Source organism: Actinia tenebrosa, unplaced genomic scaffold (assembly GCF_029948245.1).
Source record: "Actinia tenebrosa isolate PJP-AT-01 unplaced genomic scaffold, QUT_ActTen_1.0 PGA_scaffold0__85_contigs__length_37466705, whole genome shotgun sequence".
Lineage (NCBI taxonomy): Eukaryota > Metazoa > Cnidaria > Anthozoa > Actiniaria > Actiniidae > Actinia > Actinia tenebrosa.
In genome coordinates, this window is record NW_028292569.1 from 33,640,916 (window position 1) to 33,659,393 (window position 18,478).

At 36.9% G+C, this 18,478-nt stretch overlaps 2 protein-coding genes across 3 annotated transcripts in view; one reads left to right on the plus strand and one right to left on the minus strand.

Annotated features, from left to right (window-relative positions):
* Window positions 1–8,992, minus strand: part of LOC116307349 (huntingtin) — a 30,907-nt gene extending 21,915 nt beyond the window's left edge. The window contains exons 1-14 of one of the 2 annotated variants that reach the window (XM_031717541.2): window positions 8,810–8,992; window positions 7,855–7,938; window positions 6,719–6,839; window positions 6,351–6,410; window positions 5,624–5,703; window positions 5,160–5,226; window positions 4,996–5,067; window positions 4,754–4,895; window positions 3,941–4,140; window positions 3,379–3,547; window positions 1,814–2,726; window positions 1,411–1,460; window positions 930–1,024; window positions 307–408 (exon numbers count right to left, since the gene is read on the minus strand). In XM_031717541.2, the coding sequence (XP_031573401.2) occupies window positions 307–408; window positions 930–1,024; window positions 1,411–1,460; window positions 1,814–2,726; window positions 3,379–3,547; window positions 3,941–4,140; window positions 4,754–4,895; window positions 4,996–5,067; window positions 5,160–5,226; window positions 5,624–5,703; window positions 6,351–6,410; window positions 6,719–6,839; window positions 7,855–7,938; window positions 8,810–8,907 (2,253 nt within the window). In that variant the 5' untranslated portion in view covers window positions 8,908–8,992. Of the gene's footprint in view, window positions 1–306; window positions 409–929; window positions 1,025–1,410; window positions 1,461–1,813; window positions 2,730–3,378; window positions 3,548–3,940; window positions 4,141–4,753; window positions 4,896–4,995; window positions 5,068–5,159; window positions 5,227–5,623; window positions 5,704–6,350; window positions 6,411–6,718; window positions 6,840–7,854; window positions 7,939–8,809 lie in introns of both variants that reach the window. The other variant, XM_031717540.2, reaches the window with a different exon arrangement.
* A 278-nt stretch (window positions 8,993–9,270) lies between these two features.
* LOC116307350 (uncharacterized) lies at window positions 9,271–17,163 on the plus strand. The gene is made up of 5 exons (XM_031717543.2): window positions 9,271–9,378; window positions 9,563–9,638; window positions 10,927–10,985; window positions 12,215–12,471; window positions 12,958–17,163. The coding sequence occupies exons 1-5, from the start codon at window positions 9,344–9,346 to the stop codon at window positions 15,603–15,605; spliced, it is 3,075 nt and encodes a 1,024-aa protein (XP_031573403.2). The 5' UTR covers window positions 9,271–9,343; the 3' UTR covers window positions 15,606–17,163.
* Window positions 17,164–18,478: the final 1,315 nt, after the last annotated feature.

Sequence of the window (18,478 nt, forward strand, 5' to 3'; positions counted from 1 at the left end):
GACATCCGTTGAAGAGATCAATATTCTTCCTATGAAAATATAACTCGACGCGTGTGCGTTACAGCTGTTTTACTGTGAGTGGAAAACAATACGGAAAATTCTGGTCATTCTGAAGCCCAGCGTTATAATTGGATAAATTACAGGTATTACGGTATGTCGAACCAACTATGTGCTGTAAGTCAGTACCATATGATTCCCACTCGCACCAAAACCACTCTATGTTTTTCAAAGGCATGCAGAATCTACTCCATATGAGCAAAATTGTCTGGTGTATAATGTACAAGTAAATAAAATAGTAAGCCTTACCTTGATAAGCCAGTAAGATTTTTTCCTTAGTTGCACTAGTATATCGATAAGATCACGAACTAAATGGCAGTGAACACTTCGACACAGTGAAGCAAAACAAACCTGTAGGTTGAAATAGAGTGTCAGTCTTTGGACTAGGTCGATATAACTAGATTATTTTATGATATATAATAGATATACAATAGTTTGGAGTGGCATTCCATACAATATCCCACGAAACACTTGTATTTTTATTGCTGGCGACTGTGAACACAAAACACGATTAAATACAACTGGCAAGTGGGATGTCTACTTTGGTAATTAATCACAAGAAAGCATTGTATATGATTATTTTATCCCTGGATGCCATGCCATGCCATACCAACCCATACCATCCAATCCCATCCTATACCACCCCAACACATCCCGTTCCATCCCGCCCCATCCCATACCATACCATATTATTCCTTACCACCCCATCCCAATCCATCTCATCCCATACCACCCCATACCATACCATACCACCCCATCCCAATCCATCTCACCCCATACCATACCATACCACCCCATCCCACCCCATCTCACCCATTACCATTCTATCCCACCCCACACCCACCCCATCCCATCCCATACTTAAAATTTACCTTGAGAGCAGAACAGGCCTGTCTGATGGCAACAGGAGAGTCATCCTGTAAGATGCATCCAAACAGTGATAACAGGCTCTCGATACTCAATACAGCTGGAAGACCAAGTTATAGAAACGTGATCAGGTCAGAACCACCCTAACATGCATATCGATTTACTATAAATAAAGTAGTAGCGTGGTTTTTACAAATCGTGCATTCTCATTAGCTAAGCTACCAGTGGTCTATTTCTCATCGTCCATTGTAGAGAAAATGGTAGTTTTTGAATTTCAAAGTCTTTGAAACGTTGAACGTGGCTTCAGCAGCCAGCAATCTCGTAAGTATATAATTATATCTACTATAAATATATTTGAGGCACAAAGATAGTCTTTTCCTCTGGAAACCGAATTCTTTTTCTATAAACCAGATTAGAGCAGATTCCATTGTTCCGGCCTCCTGTCATGGCTGCTATCACGTGTGTGAGTGTGTGCACTGCACTAACCTGTGTTATATTCATTACAGCACTTTTCACTCCAACCGTTAAAATCCAAGCTAGAATATGGAAAATAGAATAGAATAGAGATATAAAATATTGGCCATTTTGAAGGCCTCTTCTAATACAAGTTCAGTGCTTAAATTCCGGGAAAAATCAAAATTAAGCCTTGTCTTTCAAGAAGCCGGTTCAAAAATCATCCAATCGTGCTCATGGATGGTGAGTAATTTTTTTACTTTTTAACTGATCCGCCAACACAAAAAGTTACGTTACTTCATGCAAAATATCTCCAAGGTACGAAGGTAAAAAGTTTAATTGAAAAACAGATTTGATTTTTTAAAAACTTCGAATTCCCCCCTTACCCACCCCTGTGCAAAAATAAACAAACAAACAAACAAAAAAGGAGCCTCACCTTCCTTTCTTTAGACCTGCAGCAATAAGAATACTCAAAACAGACCCAAGACCTCCTCTTAGCTGAGGATCTGGATGAGCATTAAAGAGTAGTACATCTCTTACTAACTGGACATCACGGTGGTGCTGTCCTGCACTTTCACCATGATCCGGTAAAACGCCAACTAAAAATGCCTCAGGATGGTGGCGAACTGCCTGAGCTATGCAGGACATGGCCAGAGACTTGACACTAACACGGACATTAGAGTCCGGGAGAACTTCCCCCGGGCGACCCGATAGTAAAAACGAACACATGACACGGACAATATGTACCATGGGGACCCCTGCACATGCAACAGCATCAATCTCAAAGCTACTCTCAACAAGTATACGAACGTCTTGGGTTACTATAGATTCTGTTCTTAGGGGTTCGACTTCTTGATTTAATTCTCCTAAGTCGTCGCATATTCGATCTTGCTCCTCGATCGGAAGGTCGTCGGGAATTTCCGTCTGAAGACTAGCGTCAACTTCCGTTTCACTCACAGCTTGACTAGAGTCATCTTCTTGGACGACCATTCCTGGATCTGATAACGATCGTCCAATTTTTGGACCGGGTAAGATACTAGATTTGTCTTCATTATCATCACTTTCCATCACATCTTCGACCGACTGCAAATCGGGTGACGAAGAATCTCTAGCGACACGTAACTCTCTGACCCGATTAGACAAGTCGTCAGTGGATTCGACGGAAGACAAATCGGTGGCTGTCGTACCAACCGAGGCGGTATCTTCATGGGACTTTGTAGATTCATAATCAGATGTTGAAGTAAAGTCTGTATTGGATTCGCTCTCGAGGTCAGTTTCAGTGGGTGCAGTAGATGCGGTGGACGCTGTTTCAAGGTCTCCTACGGCTGAATCATGGTCACCTTCAAGGTCTTCTGTGAAAGCAATAACTTAAAATCATAAGCAAGTACTGCGGATCAACGGCACTCTATAAGGGGACAAAGCATGCAAGCGGAAGAGCAATAGCCCTATCTGTCCATTCCTCTTCATGGTCTATGAAAAAGGGGTCATTGTAAGCCCTTACTCAATAGCACAAATGCAGTGCTACCATTGATCACACCACCTTTATATCAGAGGCTATAGAGGATGTGGTTGACCCCTTAAAGGTGACAGAACAAAAACGTCCTTCTTGTACGACTATAACACTTATGGTCTGTGGCTAAAATACTTTAAGGCTTCATTTTAAATTTAAATTTAAAGTTGAAGTGTTAATTTTTGTGGTCGGAGGATATTGGAGAACATCGAGAAAGACCCTCAAATCACAAGAAACAACCAATGAGCAACATGATGTGGTACAAGGATCCAATCCACAACCATAGAAGTAGGAACTGGTGTGTTTGCTGCTCACTTGTGCTTTCTCACATAGTGTTTAACAAAGATTACACATTTATGCCGATGAATGAAAACTGTGAGTACGATAACCAACCTAAATCGCCCCACTTCAGATGGTACGCAAGTGGTTTGTGATCCTAATGTGTCCTTTAGCCCTCTGATCCAAACCTATCCCTGGAATACAAAACCTACCAGTTGCTGGCGTATCTGGTTTAATTGTTGGTGTGATCCCATCATGAGAGAGCAATACTTTGAGTAAAGGGGATGGTGGAGTACGAAGTAGTTGATTCAGTGTTTCCAGAGCTGCGTTGACTACATTGTGGTCAGTGTGTTTAGTGCATTGCATCACCACCTCGTAAATCTAAACGACATAAACAATTACATAAATTAGGAAAATAAATATAAATAAATAAAAACAGTACATCGAAAATAAGGTCCATGTTCCTGACAAGAATAAGAAGCAGAGATACAAGTCATTCCAGCTATTCTTGGATCTTGGAATGACCTATCGCTTTCCACCAATTGCCTTTGGCGATGACAACGTTTTTTGAAATAGGTGTATGCAATATAAGATAATGGAAAGCTGTCTAACATTTATTGTGTTGCACTTGGAAACTTCTAAAAAAGCCCTCAATATCATAATACACTCATTTTGTTGATAAGTACCAACAAACACAGCATGACAACAGGAAAAATGCCCCAGAAAATTCCTACTTTTCCCAATCATGATGATGACAGTGCTGTATTTTTGTACCTGTAAGAGCTGTTTAATGCTGACTCCTTTGTGGTCTTCACCAGTTTCACCTATGAAGCTTCTTTGAGATCCAAAGCTACCTTTCATGATATCTTCGGACAAGAATGATTCATTCAAATGGGGGACCAATTGACGAATACAGTTGAGGACACCCAAGTACACTGGTGTTGGCTTGACATCTTGCAAAGGCAATACCATTCCTGGATAATAAACAATAATTGTCACTTGTATGACCATTGCGAAAAAGCTATTATAATTTTTGTTTTTGCAAAAATTCAAATTTACAAGAGCAAGAGACAATAAACTAATAAAAATGACTTTGCTCTTCGTGCAGTTGCCAAAAAAAGGACTATTGAAAATCTAACAACAACAACAACAACAATCGTGTTTATTTAGTACCTGCTGTGCTATATAATATTTACAAATAAATACGTTATATTAAAAACCTCAATAAAGGTACATGCTATCTATAATAACCACAAGGGCTAGCCGAGATAGATAGCCAAGAAATGATAAAAGAGTTTGATGGGCCAAGTTAAGGGGAGCACCGAAGTTTTGGGAATTCTTCACTTTAAAGTATTTTCCTTTACTCAATCTTCCCAGTAAGTGTTTTTATGTTTTTATCATGGTATTTTGTCAAAAATGTTTGCCCTCCTTTTCTTACATCTGGCCCTGATTAATCTGCAATATATGTGAAAATCAGAATATCACAGTTACACTAAGTAGACACAATTCATTGCCAGAAACAAAAGAAAACCAATAAAAAATACATGTCAATCTTTGGATAATGCTTGAATTCCATATGAAGCCTACCCAGTAAAATGTTAATAAGCCATTCATGAAACATGCTTGGTTTGCGAGAGTTTTGACAGATAATGACAAGAGATGAGGCTGCTGTACGTCTTGTTGTGGCTTGTGCCGACTTTAGGTTTGGTATGAATGCTTTCATCAGTTGCTAAAATTATATGGAAATGGTAAGTCTTTCATAAATATTATGCATACAAAAAATTCCAACTCAATTGTAAAATGCTCATAAATACTCAAAAATTCCAAACCTTAATTTCAGTATCACTTGTAAAGCTACCAAGAACAGGGAGTATTTTCTGCATTGCAGTAGCCAATGCTTCCTATCAATAAAAAAAAAATATATATACATTTTTAAAACTCTTCTTAAATCATCAAATGAATTAACTCTTACTATAAATAGAAAGCAAACTACCTGTAATGATTCTTCTGTGCGAATACAAATTCTGCCTAAACAAGGCAGTAAATTGGCAACAAAAGGTCTGTAAAGACAAAATATATATTTTTTTATTACATCTTGTTTGATAAATCCAACTGAATACCACACTAAGTTACGACTTATTTAATTTCTTATTTGTAATTTGATTTAGTTTGTATCATGATGACTTGGGGGGGGGGGGGGGGGGGGGGACAAAGCTGTAACATTTAACCATATAATTAGAGCAGGTCTGAAAGAAATTGAAATTAATTTTTGTCATGCAAAGAAAAAAAAAACCTCATAGAAAAGCATATTTTTTTAAATTGAATATCATTCTACTCTCAGGTAACATTTAACAGGCCCAAATGTTAAACCCAAAGTCCCAGAGGTGAGAGCCACTGTATTACCAGGAGTGTACAGTACATCACCCATGGATGCATTGTAGGTTAACTGTACTGTACCTGCATTTTTGAGGTCTTATGAGATGAGCAATATCAGCGAAACGCAAGAGTGCTGCTTTTAAACTTCTAGCTGCATCATTCTAGAAACAAAAACAGACATCTTTACGTAATTCACACAAAGATGACAGACATCCTTCTCTGTGCCGTCAATCCCTTCATGCTTTATAGTTATTATTATACGACTCTAACTACCATATTTACTTGAATAGACGCTGCGGCGTTTAGTTAATTTCTTGTGATCCAGCTGTGGCCTTTATTCAGGGGCGCCGTTTATTCGGGGGTGGCGTTTATTAAAAAATCACTTTATTCAACAAGATTTTGAAACAGCAAAGTTAAGGACAGGTAACGGTAACAAATCTAGTAAAAATGTCATTCATAGTCTTACTTTGTCTGCATGTTCTTTGTACAGTAACTTAGAACTTAAAAATGTTGCCCTAAATGAAAATAAATTTCCATTGTTGCTATAAACTTGAAATATACTTGTTCTTTATTATTTATAATAAATTATTATTTCCTCAAATAAATACCACACCATAGATGCAGCGTCTATTCAGGGACAGCATCTATTACTATCTTTAGTCCCAGGTGCAGTGTTTATTTGAGGGCGCGGGGTTTATTCGGGGGTGGGGGTCTATTCGAGTAAATACGGTATACACAACATGCATGCTTTCTATTTCATTTAACAAATATGAAGGTGACATCAGATATAGACAAAGGAATCATTCACCTTTTTTATTTCTTTGTAAAGCTCAACAAGAAGCCTTCCAAGGTTAGAATCCAGTAGTTCCTGTAAGAAAAATTTCCATTAACAGTTTATGAAAAAAAAGTTCAAGATTGAGTTATCTCATTAATGCCTTTTGAATTTTGCAGTAAACATCACTTGGATCTATTTTATAACCACCACTCCCCTGGGCTCTACCACAGTGGTTCACTTCACATGCATTACTATTACCACTACATTCTATGTTTATTCACAAATACAGTATATATATTTTGCATATATATCTCTTTTAATCAATTAATCTACAAAAATAGTCCATGTACATGTAGTGAATTCAGTAGTTTAATCGCAATGCTTTAAATAATAATTCCTACCTTTAAAAGCTTATTGAGGGCTTCTCCTGCCACAAGCCTTACATCTGATTCATCATCATCACAGGATGCCAGAAGTGTATCTACTCCAATTGCAAGGAGCTTGGGAAACTCTTGAATGCTCCTTTAAATTGTAAAAAAACACATTTCTAAAAGAACCATCTTTTATTTTGTTCAATAATTTGATTGCTCTTGACATACAAGTATACTTAACAATTATTCGCCGAAGGTGAAGTGAACATCGGGGAATAATAACCGAAATGAAGTCGAGGTTATTATTGCCGATATTCACTGAGCCTGAGGTAAATAATTGTTTTAGTATAAATACACAGGTGATTCTTTCAAGATAAAAGAAGAAGAAGATAAAAAACACATTTTTTTCCGGTTACAGCAACAAAGCGGCTGCCCGCCATTTTGGATTATTGCTGGAGGTGATTATCGTGTCATAATCCGAGTTTCTCGACCAATCACCGCTCTATATTTTCAATTATCACCTGTGCATTTATACTAAAGGCAAATAAAAGATCCATAGATAAGAATTGAGCCACTGGTTTTCAGATTTTTTATGATTTATTTTTTATGGTACTCCCTAAGCCTGGTTCACACAAGTAATACATGCAAGAATAACAACATAGGCAAGCCCAGATAGTACTTTAAGGTTCACTGAATGTTTTGTTCCACCCAAATAGAAAGGAATAAACTAGCCGTAAAGCACTATTTGCACTTGCACATGTCATTAGGCTTCAGCAGTCCCATTTGGTATAATGAAAGACAAAATATGAAGAAGAGAAAAAATATTAAACGTTGTAGGCTTGAAAATGACCCCTCTGCATCCAAACTCCCAATTGCAAGGATACAAGCAATCCTGAAAAGTCCCTTGGCAACACTCCTCTAGATCCGACTATGCATTATTAAGTACATGTATGTATGTGTGTTTCAGCATGTTTCATCCCCATCCCACCCTAAATCTCAAAACCTGCTTGTTATTGAAAACATATTAAATGAAATTCTCTAAAAAAAACTTGTGGTAAATGACTGAAATTAAATAGATGTTTTAATGGTTAGGAGATATGCAATAGGGTATTATAAGTAAACCATCTAAAAGTAGCACTTTAAAAATAATTGAGTGGAAAACCAACCTTATCGATGAAGAGTATAAAAGCTCTGGGATAGCACTGATGTGTGACAACCTGTCCTTTTTCGGCAAGAGACCTTCCTTTTTCCTAAAGAAAATATTCTTTGTTTATTTTTGATTTTTATCCTAATCTTTAAAAGCAAAGCAAAAGCATGACTCATTTCCTAATCTTTGAAGTACCAAAGTAATTTTGGTAATGGTCTTATTAGCAATAAATTAGTCTTCAAGCATGAATGGGCTATGAGCCAAAGTCCTCATGGGCTATTGACTATAGGCCATGAGGGCGAGAGGACTAATCGTTTTAGTCAAATCTAACTAATCAGATAAATATTTAGATGCAAAAAAGTCTTCAATTAAAGATAAATTCAATTTTTTGGCTTTCAAAGCTGACACCTTTTGCAACTAGTAGGCTTTAACTTATAGCCTAATAGTAGCTCTTCCAATCAGAATGCAGCATTGATGATAGACTGCCAGTTGAATTTGACTAATAATGCATAGGACATAACACAAGAGGATCCCATTCACCATCATTACTTAAAAATGGAAAAATGGGATTTTCGTGAAGCCTGAGATAAAACTGGAAATGATATTGGCTCTTTGTCTTTGATCATATACAATTAAAATACATGATTTTTCTTCCTTGAGCAGTGAGCTTATCTTATTTATTTTCAATAAAAAATAATAATAATGGTATTGGCTGATCACTCCAAAAAGTGCTGATCTGAAACCTTTCACCCATTCATGATCAATACTACTATAAAGATTTATTCCACCGGTAATAAATATTAAAATACCAGCAATCGAGGTGAATAGCATGGCTTTCCTTCAAAAAGTAAATCAACGCCTAAAATATCTACATCAACCACGAAGAGATCCACACAAAAATAACAAGAAAACGACAGTCACTGTGTGGACTCTGTCATGGCACAGATGTAATAATATAAATGAAACCTGCATACTTTGCCAAAGGGTTGGAATCGGGAACAGGGATTCCATCTCTATAATTCTTCAAGGCTTCAAACAGCTTCAACAACTTATCAGCCGCTGCCAGAGACATTATTTCCAATCGATCTTGTTTTTTTCAAGAACCATTTCCTTTATTTTAGCAGAGATCAACTACTTTTCCGTCCGCCATAATTGATTCCATCCTTCAGCCTCTCTTCCACGCACCAAACTCCTCCCCAGTTCCTTTTGCTCGCACGGTCAATCAAAGGTGCACATTTTTTACTCCATGCTTTTGAATATTTTAAAAATCGTTATTCTTTCGAGCTGTGAGTTAATAAAAGAAGTGTTAAGAGAATAGAAAGGGTTTTAGCGGGTGAAGAACGGATATTTTATTTAAGGGAGATTTGGTAGCCTCGTTTGGGTGTCGTTGCGCAGGCCCCCTCGTGCCTGTGACGGACAGGGCGCAGCCCTTGCATACAAAGATCTCTTTCTTTCAAATTCTCTTCCATTTGAAGAGCTTCCTTTTTTTCGTTTTAGAAAACATAGAAATGGAAGAAACAATCCAAGATGTAGTTCGACCAGGGTAAGCAGACGTTTTTAAGTCGTACCACGTCGATTAAAGTCGCGTTGGTTTGATGTTTTGAGCTCGTAGAAAGTTTTTACTGTGATTTGAGTAAAGCCATGTGACTGCTTAGTTGATGTCTGCGTTTAGAAATCGTCCTGAGTCACATCGCTTGTCTTTTCTCATCAATCTGTTTTTCACCTAGATGCAAGAACCGCGAGAATCTCCACTCGATTATCTCCAAAATCTCAGAGAATGCGAGCACTGAGGAGCCAGGAATGGTAAGAAACTAGAGTTTTTGAAATCAAAGTTGTTGTGTTGGAGAATGCGACTAGTTGTCTCTTGGGTCTAGATGTTTGACCGCCATTAGCGCCAATCAGACATAACTTACTCGACTTAGACAGCTGTACTGAGGATTATCATTAGATATTCTATTGGTTCGCGAAGATAGATAGCAAAATATCGTTTGCAAATTGGAATAGTTTCATTTGGGAACTGGATATATTCGAATGATTGGGTGTTTACGTATGCACGCATACTTTGGTTGTGTTCTGTCATTACGCTCTGGGATTTGTGTAGAAATTGAAAGTTTAGCCTTCCAAATTATTTCACTTTATTTGTTTAAACTTAAAGGAAAACATAATATTTAGTCCGAGTTACTTTGAGTGAGCTTTTCGAGGGTCTTTCCGTTAACTTTTTTTCACTCCCGGGGGAAGATTTCGCCACTAAACTGTTCTTTTCGCTAAAACAAGACTTTATTGTTTGTGTTTAAAAATGATCATAATTTTGCATCGATAATTAGCTTCGCTTCAAATCACTCTTTTCAAATCACTAATTACTGAAATTTCGATGCAAAAGTTCATACTCTTGGAAAAGTTTTAAAGAAAAACATTCATTACTTTAAGCGCTTTTACCTTAGCTTTGCCTTTGGAAAAGTTTATCAAGTTTACAAGCGTACAAAAAACCCCTGATAATTATTCCCACAAGTAACTTAATTAGTTTTGAAGCATCTTTATGCAAATGATTCAAAAATCCAAAGTTGCCATACTTGGGGAAAAAATGCGCCCAAATAAAGTGTAAAAACAATAGTAAACGAATTGGGATTTGTCATTCTCATGCAGTAGGCTACAAGGGGGATGAATGAAATATATAGATTATTAGAATGAACATTCCTAAGTCCTATATTCTGAAAATCATCTTTTCAATTCTAATCCATTCCCTGAACAATAAACTCTAAATTCCAGTAGAAAAAAATTATTTTTGAAAGTCCTTGAATTCTTCCCATTAAGAAAATGTAACTTAGTAATTTATGCTCTCTTAGTAATGGACAAGAAGTACTGGGCATTTTAGGAGCGTAATGTTTTTTGCACAATATTATGTTATTGTCTTATAACTCCATGTTATGCTTGGCCAGTTTCCTTTCCACGTTTTGTGAAAAGAACTTTACATAAACAGTAAAAAAATATAAATTCATAGTTATTTAATCTTTGCAGTGATAGTTATATCTTATCATGCTTGGATGTAACATATTTGTCTCATTTAATTGGTTTATTTGATTTTAATTTCTAGAGTGATGAGGAACCTGGATATGATCAAGGTACTCTGACAGAACATAACAGTATGAAAAGGTAAAAACTTTTACTGTAATTATTTATACCTAAACATGACAAATGCATTAAAAAAGTCAAGATGAAAAATTCATTTTTTAGAGGAAAAATATAATTATGTACTAGGTTTTAGAATTAAATGAAACATTCAAAAAAAGGTTCATTTGGAAAATAGTGTTTGAAATGTTAAAGTTAGAGTTGTTAATTTGGTCATAAGTGCAAGTTGGAGTAAGATTTTTTTCAGTGAAAGGAAATTCGAATTTTGAAAAAAAGTTGATAACAACCAAAGATATTTGAGTATACCTTGCTTGGGGCAAGATTGAAATATATTCTAAGATGTTGGTGGTATTTATCTTATTTTTTTTTAAAAATGCAACCTATTGCTCAATGTAAGGGGTTTTTCTGTGAGGTTCACATGCACTACAATTATATTCACTACACACAATACTCAACTCACATGTTGATTTTCTTGGAGGAAAGAAAAACTGTAGAAAAATCCTTGTGGCAAGGAAGAGAAAAAAGCACATCAAACAAACTTACTGTTGTTCGATATTCTGCGAACTTGTAGTTGAAAGCTGAATGTTGAATTTTTTTTTGCTGCCACTAATCAAAAATAATCAGTTAGCACCTTTTACATTTATGACTAGCAGTAAAAAACCAATTTCACAACAAGCCATTGAAATGTCTGAGTTTTCAGAATATTGAAAACTGCAGTAACTCACACTTGTGTTTCAGCATACTGTAGAATCAAACTTGTGATCCAAGGCTTGTTCTACAGTAGTGAGACAGAGCTGTAGCAGCACCCACTTGCTCTCTTACTTTTACTTTTTTTGAAATATTGGAAATTACATCATTTACATGCTACTATAGAATGAGTTTCATCCTAATATATTATTAAGTCCCGGAACTTTGGACTGTGATATCTATGCTAAAAAGCCTTCAAAGTCTCATGTATAAACAACTGTAATCTACAAGTAAGCTTCACTTTTTCTAGCCTAAGTAAGCAGAAGTTTTACACTGAGATGAGTGCTTATTTTACATGGCACTGGTGTAGCAGTGGTACAGTGATGAGAAGTAACTGGAATAAGCTTATTTTGGGATCATGGCTAATGTGTATTGGTATAGTTTCAGTGCTAGCATATAAAAAGATATTAAAATAATATATGGAAACTGGGGAAAATGCATTCAGAAAAAAGAATCAATCATGGATTTGATTTTTTTTTAATAGCATGTTGTATTGTCTTTTATAGAAAAGTGGAGAGAAAAAGCGAATCAAGTAGAAAACTTTTTAAAGAAGATAATGGCAATGAGTCAGATGCATTTGTTGGAGAAGAAACTCTGGAAAGTGTCCACATCTTTTCTGATTTCCCACTGGATGATAGTGCACCTCATTCAATTGCCTCCAGTGTTCAGCATGTTGAGGGTATAATGGATCCACTACCTATTTATACCCAGGTTCCTATTGACAGTCCCAAAGAAAATGCTGTGAGCAACAGCGACATTGAAGGTATTAATTATTTATTTATTATTATATTTATAAATTTTATAAAATATTTAAGATATAATGCGCACCCAGATTGGTTATCTACCATGTTTACATGTATATCAGAGGACATAGACACGCTCACACAAAGTTGTCCAAAAATATTCAATAAAAGCAATATAGAATGGCTGATTATGTCTCTGTAGTGTGATATAAACACTTTGAGAGCTGTAGAGCACTCGAGAAGCAAGAGAAACTAAGCTTGCTCCTCTTTTGCTCTACAGCTCCCAGCCTGTTTATATCACAGAGACATGGGCGCACGTTTTATATTCCTTGAACAATTATATATCCATCATTCTCTTTTTTACTGCAGCTTATAAGAGTACCTATGATTTTTTAGGAGGGAGAATAAGAAATTGCAGCAGAAATATTAGCAGCATGCATTTATAATATGTACTTTCTTATGCTGCCAGTTTTGATCTAAAACCTTAACCTTATTTGTATTTGTAGATAATACAGTTTGTGAAGAAGAAATGAACCACATGCAGCAGGTTGGTCTAGTTCCAGCAAAGAAAAGAAAAGAAGACATAATATCAATTCCATCAGATGTCGAAGTTCCATTTCATTTCCATAAAAAGTTAGAACAGTTGGAAAAGGAAGTACAGCAGCTCCATAACAAAAATCGTGCTCTGGAAGAATCCTATAAAAAACTCAGTGACCTGGTAGAAGCCCAGAACCACTTATTAGCTAGTGGAGGACCAATGTTACAGCGCATGCCAACCCTAGCATGCACTGCACCACAAACTAGAGAAGACTGTGTTAGCATAGCCGACATGCAACCCACAGACAAAAAAGTCATTGCCACTGCCTCTATACCAAGTTACGTCACATCACAGTCTGTCACACAATCTTCAGAGCTGGCAAGAATGCATGCTTCTTCTCCTTTGGTTACTAAGCAGAATGGAGTGACTGCTTTCGAATTGCCTCGCAGAGTTTCAGCCAAGGAAGTGCTCCACCTCTGGGAGTATGGCTGTGATGAATTTCCACCTCTCAAGGACTGGACCCCAACCCAGAAGCTAAAGCAGCAAAGTAAAATCTCAAGGTGGAAGAAGCTGGTGGATATTTTTCAGAATGGGTATGGTGGAAACTGGAATGACTTTGAGAGGAGTTTCTCAGACAGCAAGGGAGAAGTCCTTCCTGTCACAACCATTCTCTCTCTCTTTGAAACTCAACAGACACCTGCCTTTTTGTCTTCCGTGACACCAATAAAAGAAAATGGAGTACACAGTCCCTTAAGAATTAAGGCAGAAGAAGAGGATAAGTCCAATTCAAGAACACATTTGCACTCAGATGGAGACAGTGAGGTTTCAGATGTTTCCATGGACAATCCTGAAGCAAAAGACATGGAACAGATACCAAAGGAACTTGGCAACTCTTTGAAACATGAAAACCTTTCAGAAAGTCGCTACACACTACCAAGAAAAGTTACGCCAAGAGATATTGTCCGTCTGTGGGAGAATGGATGTGAAGACTTTCCGCCAGTGGGGGTGTGGTCAAGAGCACAAAAGATTGGCCAGGAGACAAAGATATTTCGATGGAAAAAAGTGGTGGACATTTTCAATGGTGATTGCCAACGAAACTGGGAAATATTTGATAGGAAATATACCAATGAGAAATCTCTTCCTCTCCCTATATCTGCCATTATTGCAAAGTATGATGCTGAGCATGTTGTACATGGACCCATCTTTGATACTAAAATTAAAGGTGAACCCAGAAGAAATTCAATAATTGCTGGATTTGGCTCAAGTAGTTCATTAGGAGAAACAGAGAATGAGACAGTTATCGTGAAGACAGATCAAACCATGGGACCTGTGGAGGTTAAAATTGAAATACCAAACCTGGGACCTGATTCTGATGATGTTTTCTCTTTCTCGGCCAGCGATAGTGCCTTTGGATCTCAAGAATCGTTAGGCCGCTGCACATTGATCACAACTGAGGCCAGCACAACAGAAGACCATAAATTTGGACTTGACTGCAAACCATTTAGGGAGAGTTGCACATCTCCAAGAGAAGATAAATACGTCCTTCCACGCAAAGTAACAGCTAAAGATGTGATAAAGATGTGGGAACAAGGCTATGAAGACACACCACCACTATCCACATGGAGTCCAGCTCAAAAGGCAGGTCAGCGCAGCAAATTCTCTCGCTGGGCCAAGATATATGACATTTTCAAGTACCACTGCAAAGGTGACATGGAAGAATTTGAACGCACGTTTTCTGATGAGAAAGGTGAATTGATTCCTATTACCACGATTGTAGCTATGCATGATGCCAGAAATACCAGTGCTCCTAATATCAGTGGTGTATCATTCAGCAGTCCTTCAATGGTAGCACAGTCTAGCACAGATGCAGAATTAGAAATTTATCAGCTACCACGTAAAGTCAGTGCAAAGGATGTTGTTCAGCTGTGGGAGGAGGGCTGTGAACGCTTTCCACCTGTTTCAAGGTGGCCCAAAATTCATCGAGTGGGTCATGAAACAAAGCTCTTTAGATGGAAAAAGATAGTTGATATCTTCAGAAAAGACTGTGGTGGAAGCTGGGAAAAGTTTGAAGAGCGGTTTTGTAATTCAATGGGAGAACTGTTACCTATTTCTGCAATCTTGGCAAAGTATGATCTTGAAAATGAACCAGTCTCATACTTCAAACCAGTAAATCTAAATGGGTCTGTGAGGCATTCAGTAGATAAGCCTGGCCCAACAATGGCTGACACTCCACACCTTAGTAGCAACTTGCCAGAATCCACTGAAGATAATACGCAAACAAAAGACACCACTCCTTCCAAACCCAGCACACCACTACCATCCAGGCCACCAGAGTTCATTCTTCCCAAGAAAGTCAGTGCCCTAGATGTAATATACTTATGGGAGAATGGTCTTGATGATATGCCACCTGTATGTCAGTGGTCATCAGCTCAGAAAGCAAGCCAGAGAAGCAAGATTTCAAGATGGAATAAGATTGTGGATATATTTAAGTATGAGTGTTGTAGTGACATTCGACAGTTTGAAGAGAAGTACAAGGATGAGCGAGGGGAACTGATGCCAATCACTACCATTCTCAACCTACATGATGCACAAGATAAACCATGGGAAATGGAATAGACTTGCTATATACATGCTGACATCATAATTGAACACTTAAATGCTCATTAAAATCAGACTCTGGCTTTTGTAGGCTAAATTGTCATTTTATACAAACTTTTTACTCTAATGTTATTCTTTTGTAGCAAACTTGTTTGGTGCAAATTCACACTTTCTTGTCTTTATTTAAATAGAAATTTTTGCCAAACATATAAGGGTTCCCAGTTCATGATTTGTTTCTTCCAAAGACTCTGGCTTTATTTTTCATTTTCAAAATTATAGCATAGCATAGTTGGTATCGAAAACCTCTCCTTGCTAGGTTTTTTAAAGTGAATTTGTTTTCATGTTTTTTGTATTAAGAAAATAGAAAAAAGCAGCTTTGCTTTAAATATTTTTTTCTAGACTGTAAGTTGTTCTATTTATTCTTTTTTGCCCTCTTTCAAGCAGGTGCAACTTAATATTTTTATTGTATTTTATTTGATCCTTAAGCTGCGAGTAGTTTCAAAAGGGAAAACGGCATTTATTTCTAAATAGAAAAGACATCTCTATGGTTCTATAAATGTTAAGCAAGTATGTAAATAGTTTTTGTGTGAAAAAAAGGGACAGGATAGCAATCCAAATGCATGCTACATTTTGTATGTGTGGGATTGTTAGTCATTCCATCCTGTTCTAAATTTTTATTTTTCTAAAGTCTTGACAATTTTAAAAGAAAATATGATATTTTAAAAGTACGTGAATAAGTGTGTCTTGCTTATGTTTAGCTAGCCATGTAGGCCAATTATTATGCTTTCCATTAAAGCTTTTTTTCATGTAAATAGCGTTGCATAAAAAGGCCATTCAATGATGATAAAAACAAAGATTCCTTATAGAAAACCATTTGGGATTAACTTGGAGTGGAAACGTCTTGGATAATTTTTGAGCATATTTGGATAGAGGCTTTTTCAAAACTTTAGTGAGGTATTTATCTTTTCAAAATTGTAAGTCAGGGATATTTGAAACTTTTAAAAAAACAATTTGTCTACAAAATGCTGCCTCCTTGTGGGTGGTCTAAGTCTTTATTCAACCTGTGTCATTACAGTGCCCAATAAGATGTTGTAGGGTATTAATTTAAAGGCCTTGCAAATTCAGTTAATGATAGCCTAGTTGCAGGAACAACAATCCATCCATTTTACATTAGAAATTTCAATTTTAAAGGACAAGGGATCTTATTATCGTACTGCAATCCAACTGGGCAGTAATTAGATAACTCTGCAAAATTTCTAATTTCTTTTTTTTCTTTTTTTCTTTTCATTCATTTCGTAGGCCCATCATTTTTTCCTCAAAAGAAACTGCGACTAACATTACAACTAGAGTATATGTACATAAATATAAGTTGCAGTGGATTAATGTACATAATTGCTTCTTAGCAATAATTCTTGGCGTATATTCAACAATTAACTAGTGACAAATATATCCAAATCCAGTGGTATTTCGAGAACTTCCATTAATTTTTACTTGATTGTAATAAATAAGTCATATTAAGTCAGTGGCCTTATCATTAGGGCCAGTCTATATTTTTAGAATAAAAAGCAAAATTTAATCTTGTGAATGTTGTACTGACCAGGCATGAAAGGATTAAATCTTTGAGGGGATGAAGACCCTTGGTTCCAAGATGGGTATATTCCAAGGCCTGTATTTATGTATTTGTAATAATATTTATTATATGGCCGTGAATCTTAGAGCCTGGACACTAGCAAATCGAGCAATCTGATTGGATAGATCGCATCGCAGACTGGTCTAGATTCTCTGGTATTAACTGGTCCAATCGCGTATTAATCTTACGGCAAAAACATTTTGTCCTTTTCAATGAAAAGTGGTCATATGATAAAACTCTTATCAACCGAGCTTGGTCGGTCTGTACGGGATAATCTTGACCTCGGTCGGGTACAAACCTCGCTGCGCTCGGTCTGTACATTCCGACCTTGGTCAAGATTATCCTGTACAGACCGACCAAGCTCGGTTAATAAGATCTAAATCAAACACATGAAAGCGTGTTTCATCCATTTACCAAACACAGAGAAGCGAGTTAAAAAGAGGCAGAGCCGAGACAAACTTTCAAGTGCTTGATATATTTTTTTAAAGCTCATTTTAAAATAATTCAGGGGGAAACCAAGAAAATCACTAGCGTGAAGATTTGGAAATGGGATCTTTATAAGCATAAAGTTTGGGCAACATATGCTTTGAATGTATCCAAGAAATAATAATAGTTTGAGAAGCCATATCAAGCACTTCAAAGAGTGTTTCATCCTAATTCATCCTTGTTCATTCTCAGGAGCCCAGAGGTAAAATTCTGTCACTCTTTTCTCACTTCCAAAAAAATAGCCCTGGGCACTAAGTCTGTTAGAGCCCATTCTGGTAGGCCATATTAATCTCTTTCCTAATTGGTCAACCCACTGGGGTCTACCAAAAAGCATCGAGTATATGTAAATAAAAATGTGATGGCCTTGGACTTCCTCACTTTGCATGTACCACTTAGCTTGTTCTGCAGTCCCTATAGGCCTTAAGCAAGATGACGTTTTACCCCTCCCCCCCCCCCCCCCCCCCGACTCCATACCATAATAGCTTTTAAAATTCTTTCATATTAAAATTTTTGATTCCTTAGAGAATACAGGAACAGTCATAATTAAAGGACAAAAGCAGTGTGAAAAGAATATTATGGTCTAGAGACAGGGGTAAAAGGTTATCTCGCTTCAGGCTTATTCAATAAATTGGAAAGTACTGGCTCTATGCCCCTGCTGTTGCACGACTGCCAATTATTTCTGCAATTGAATGTGGACCTCTTCATTTGTTTTAAGGACAAAATAATAAAACTGAAGTGTCCTCAGTGTGTTTTTTAGATTGGTTTGTGCAAATTG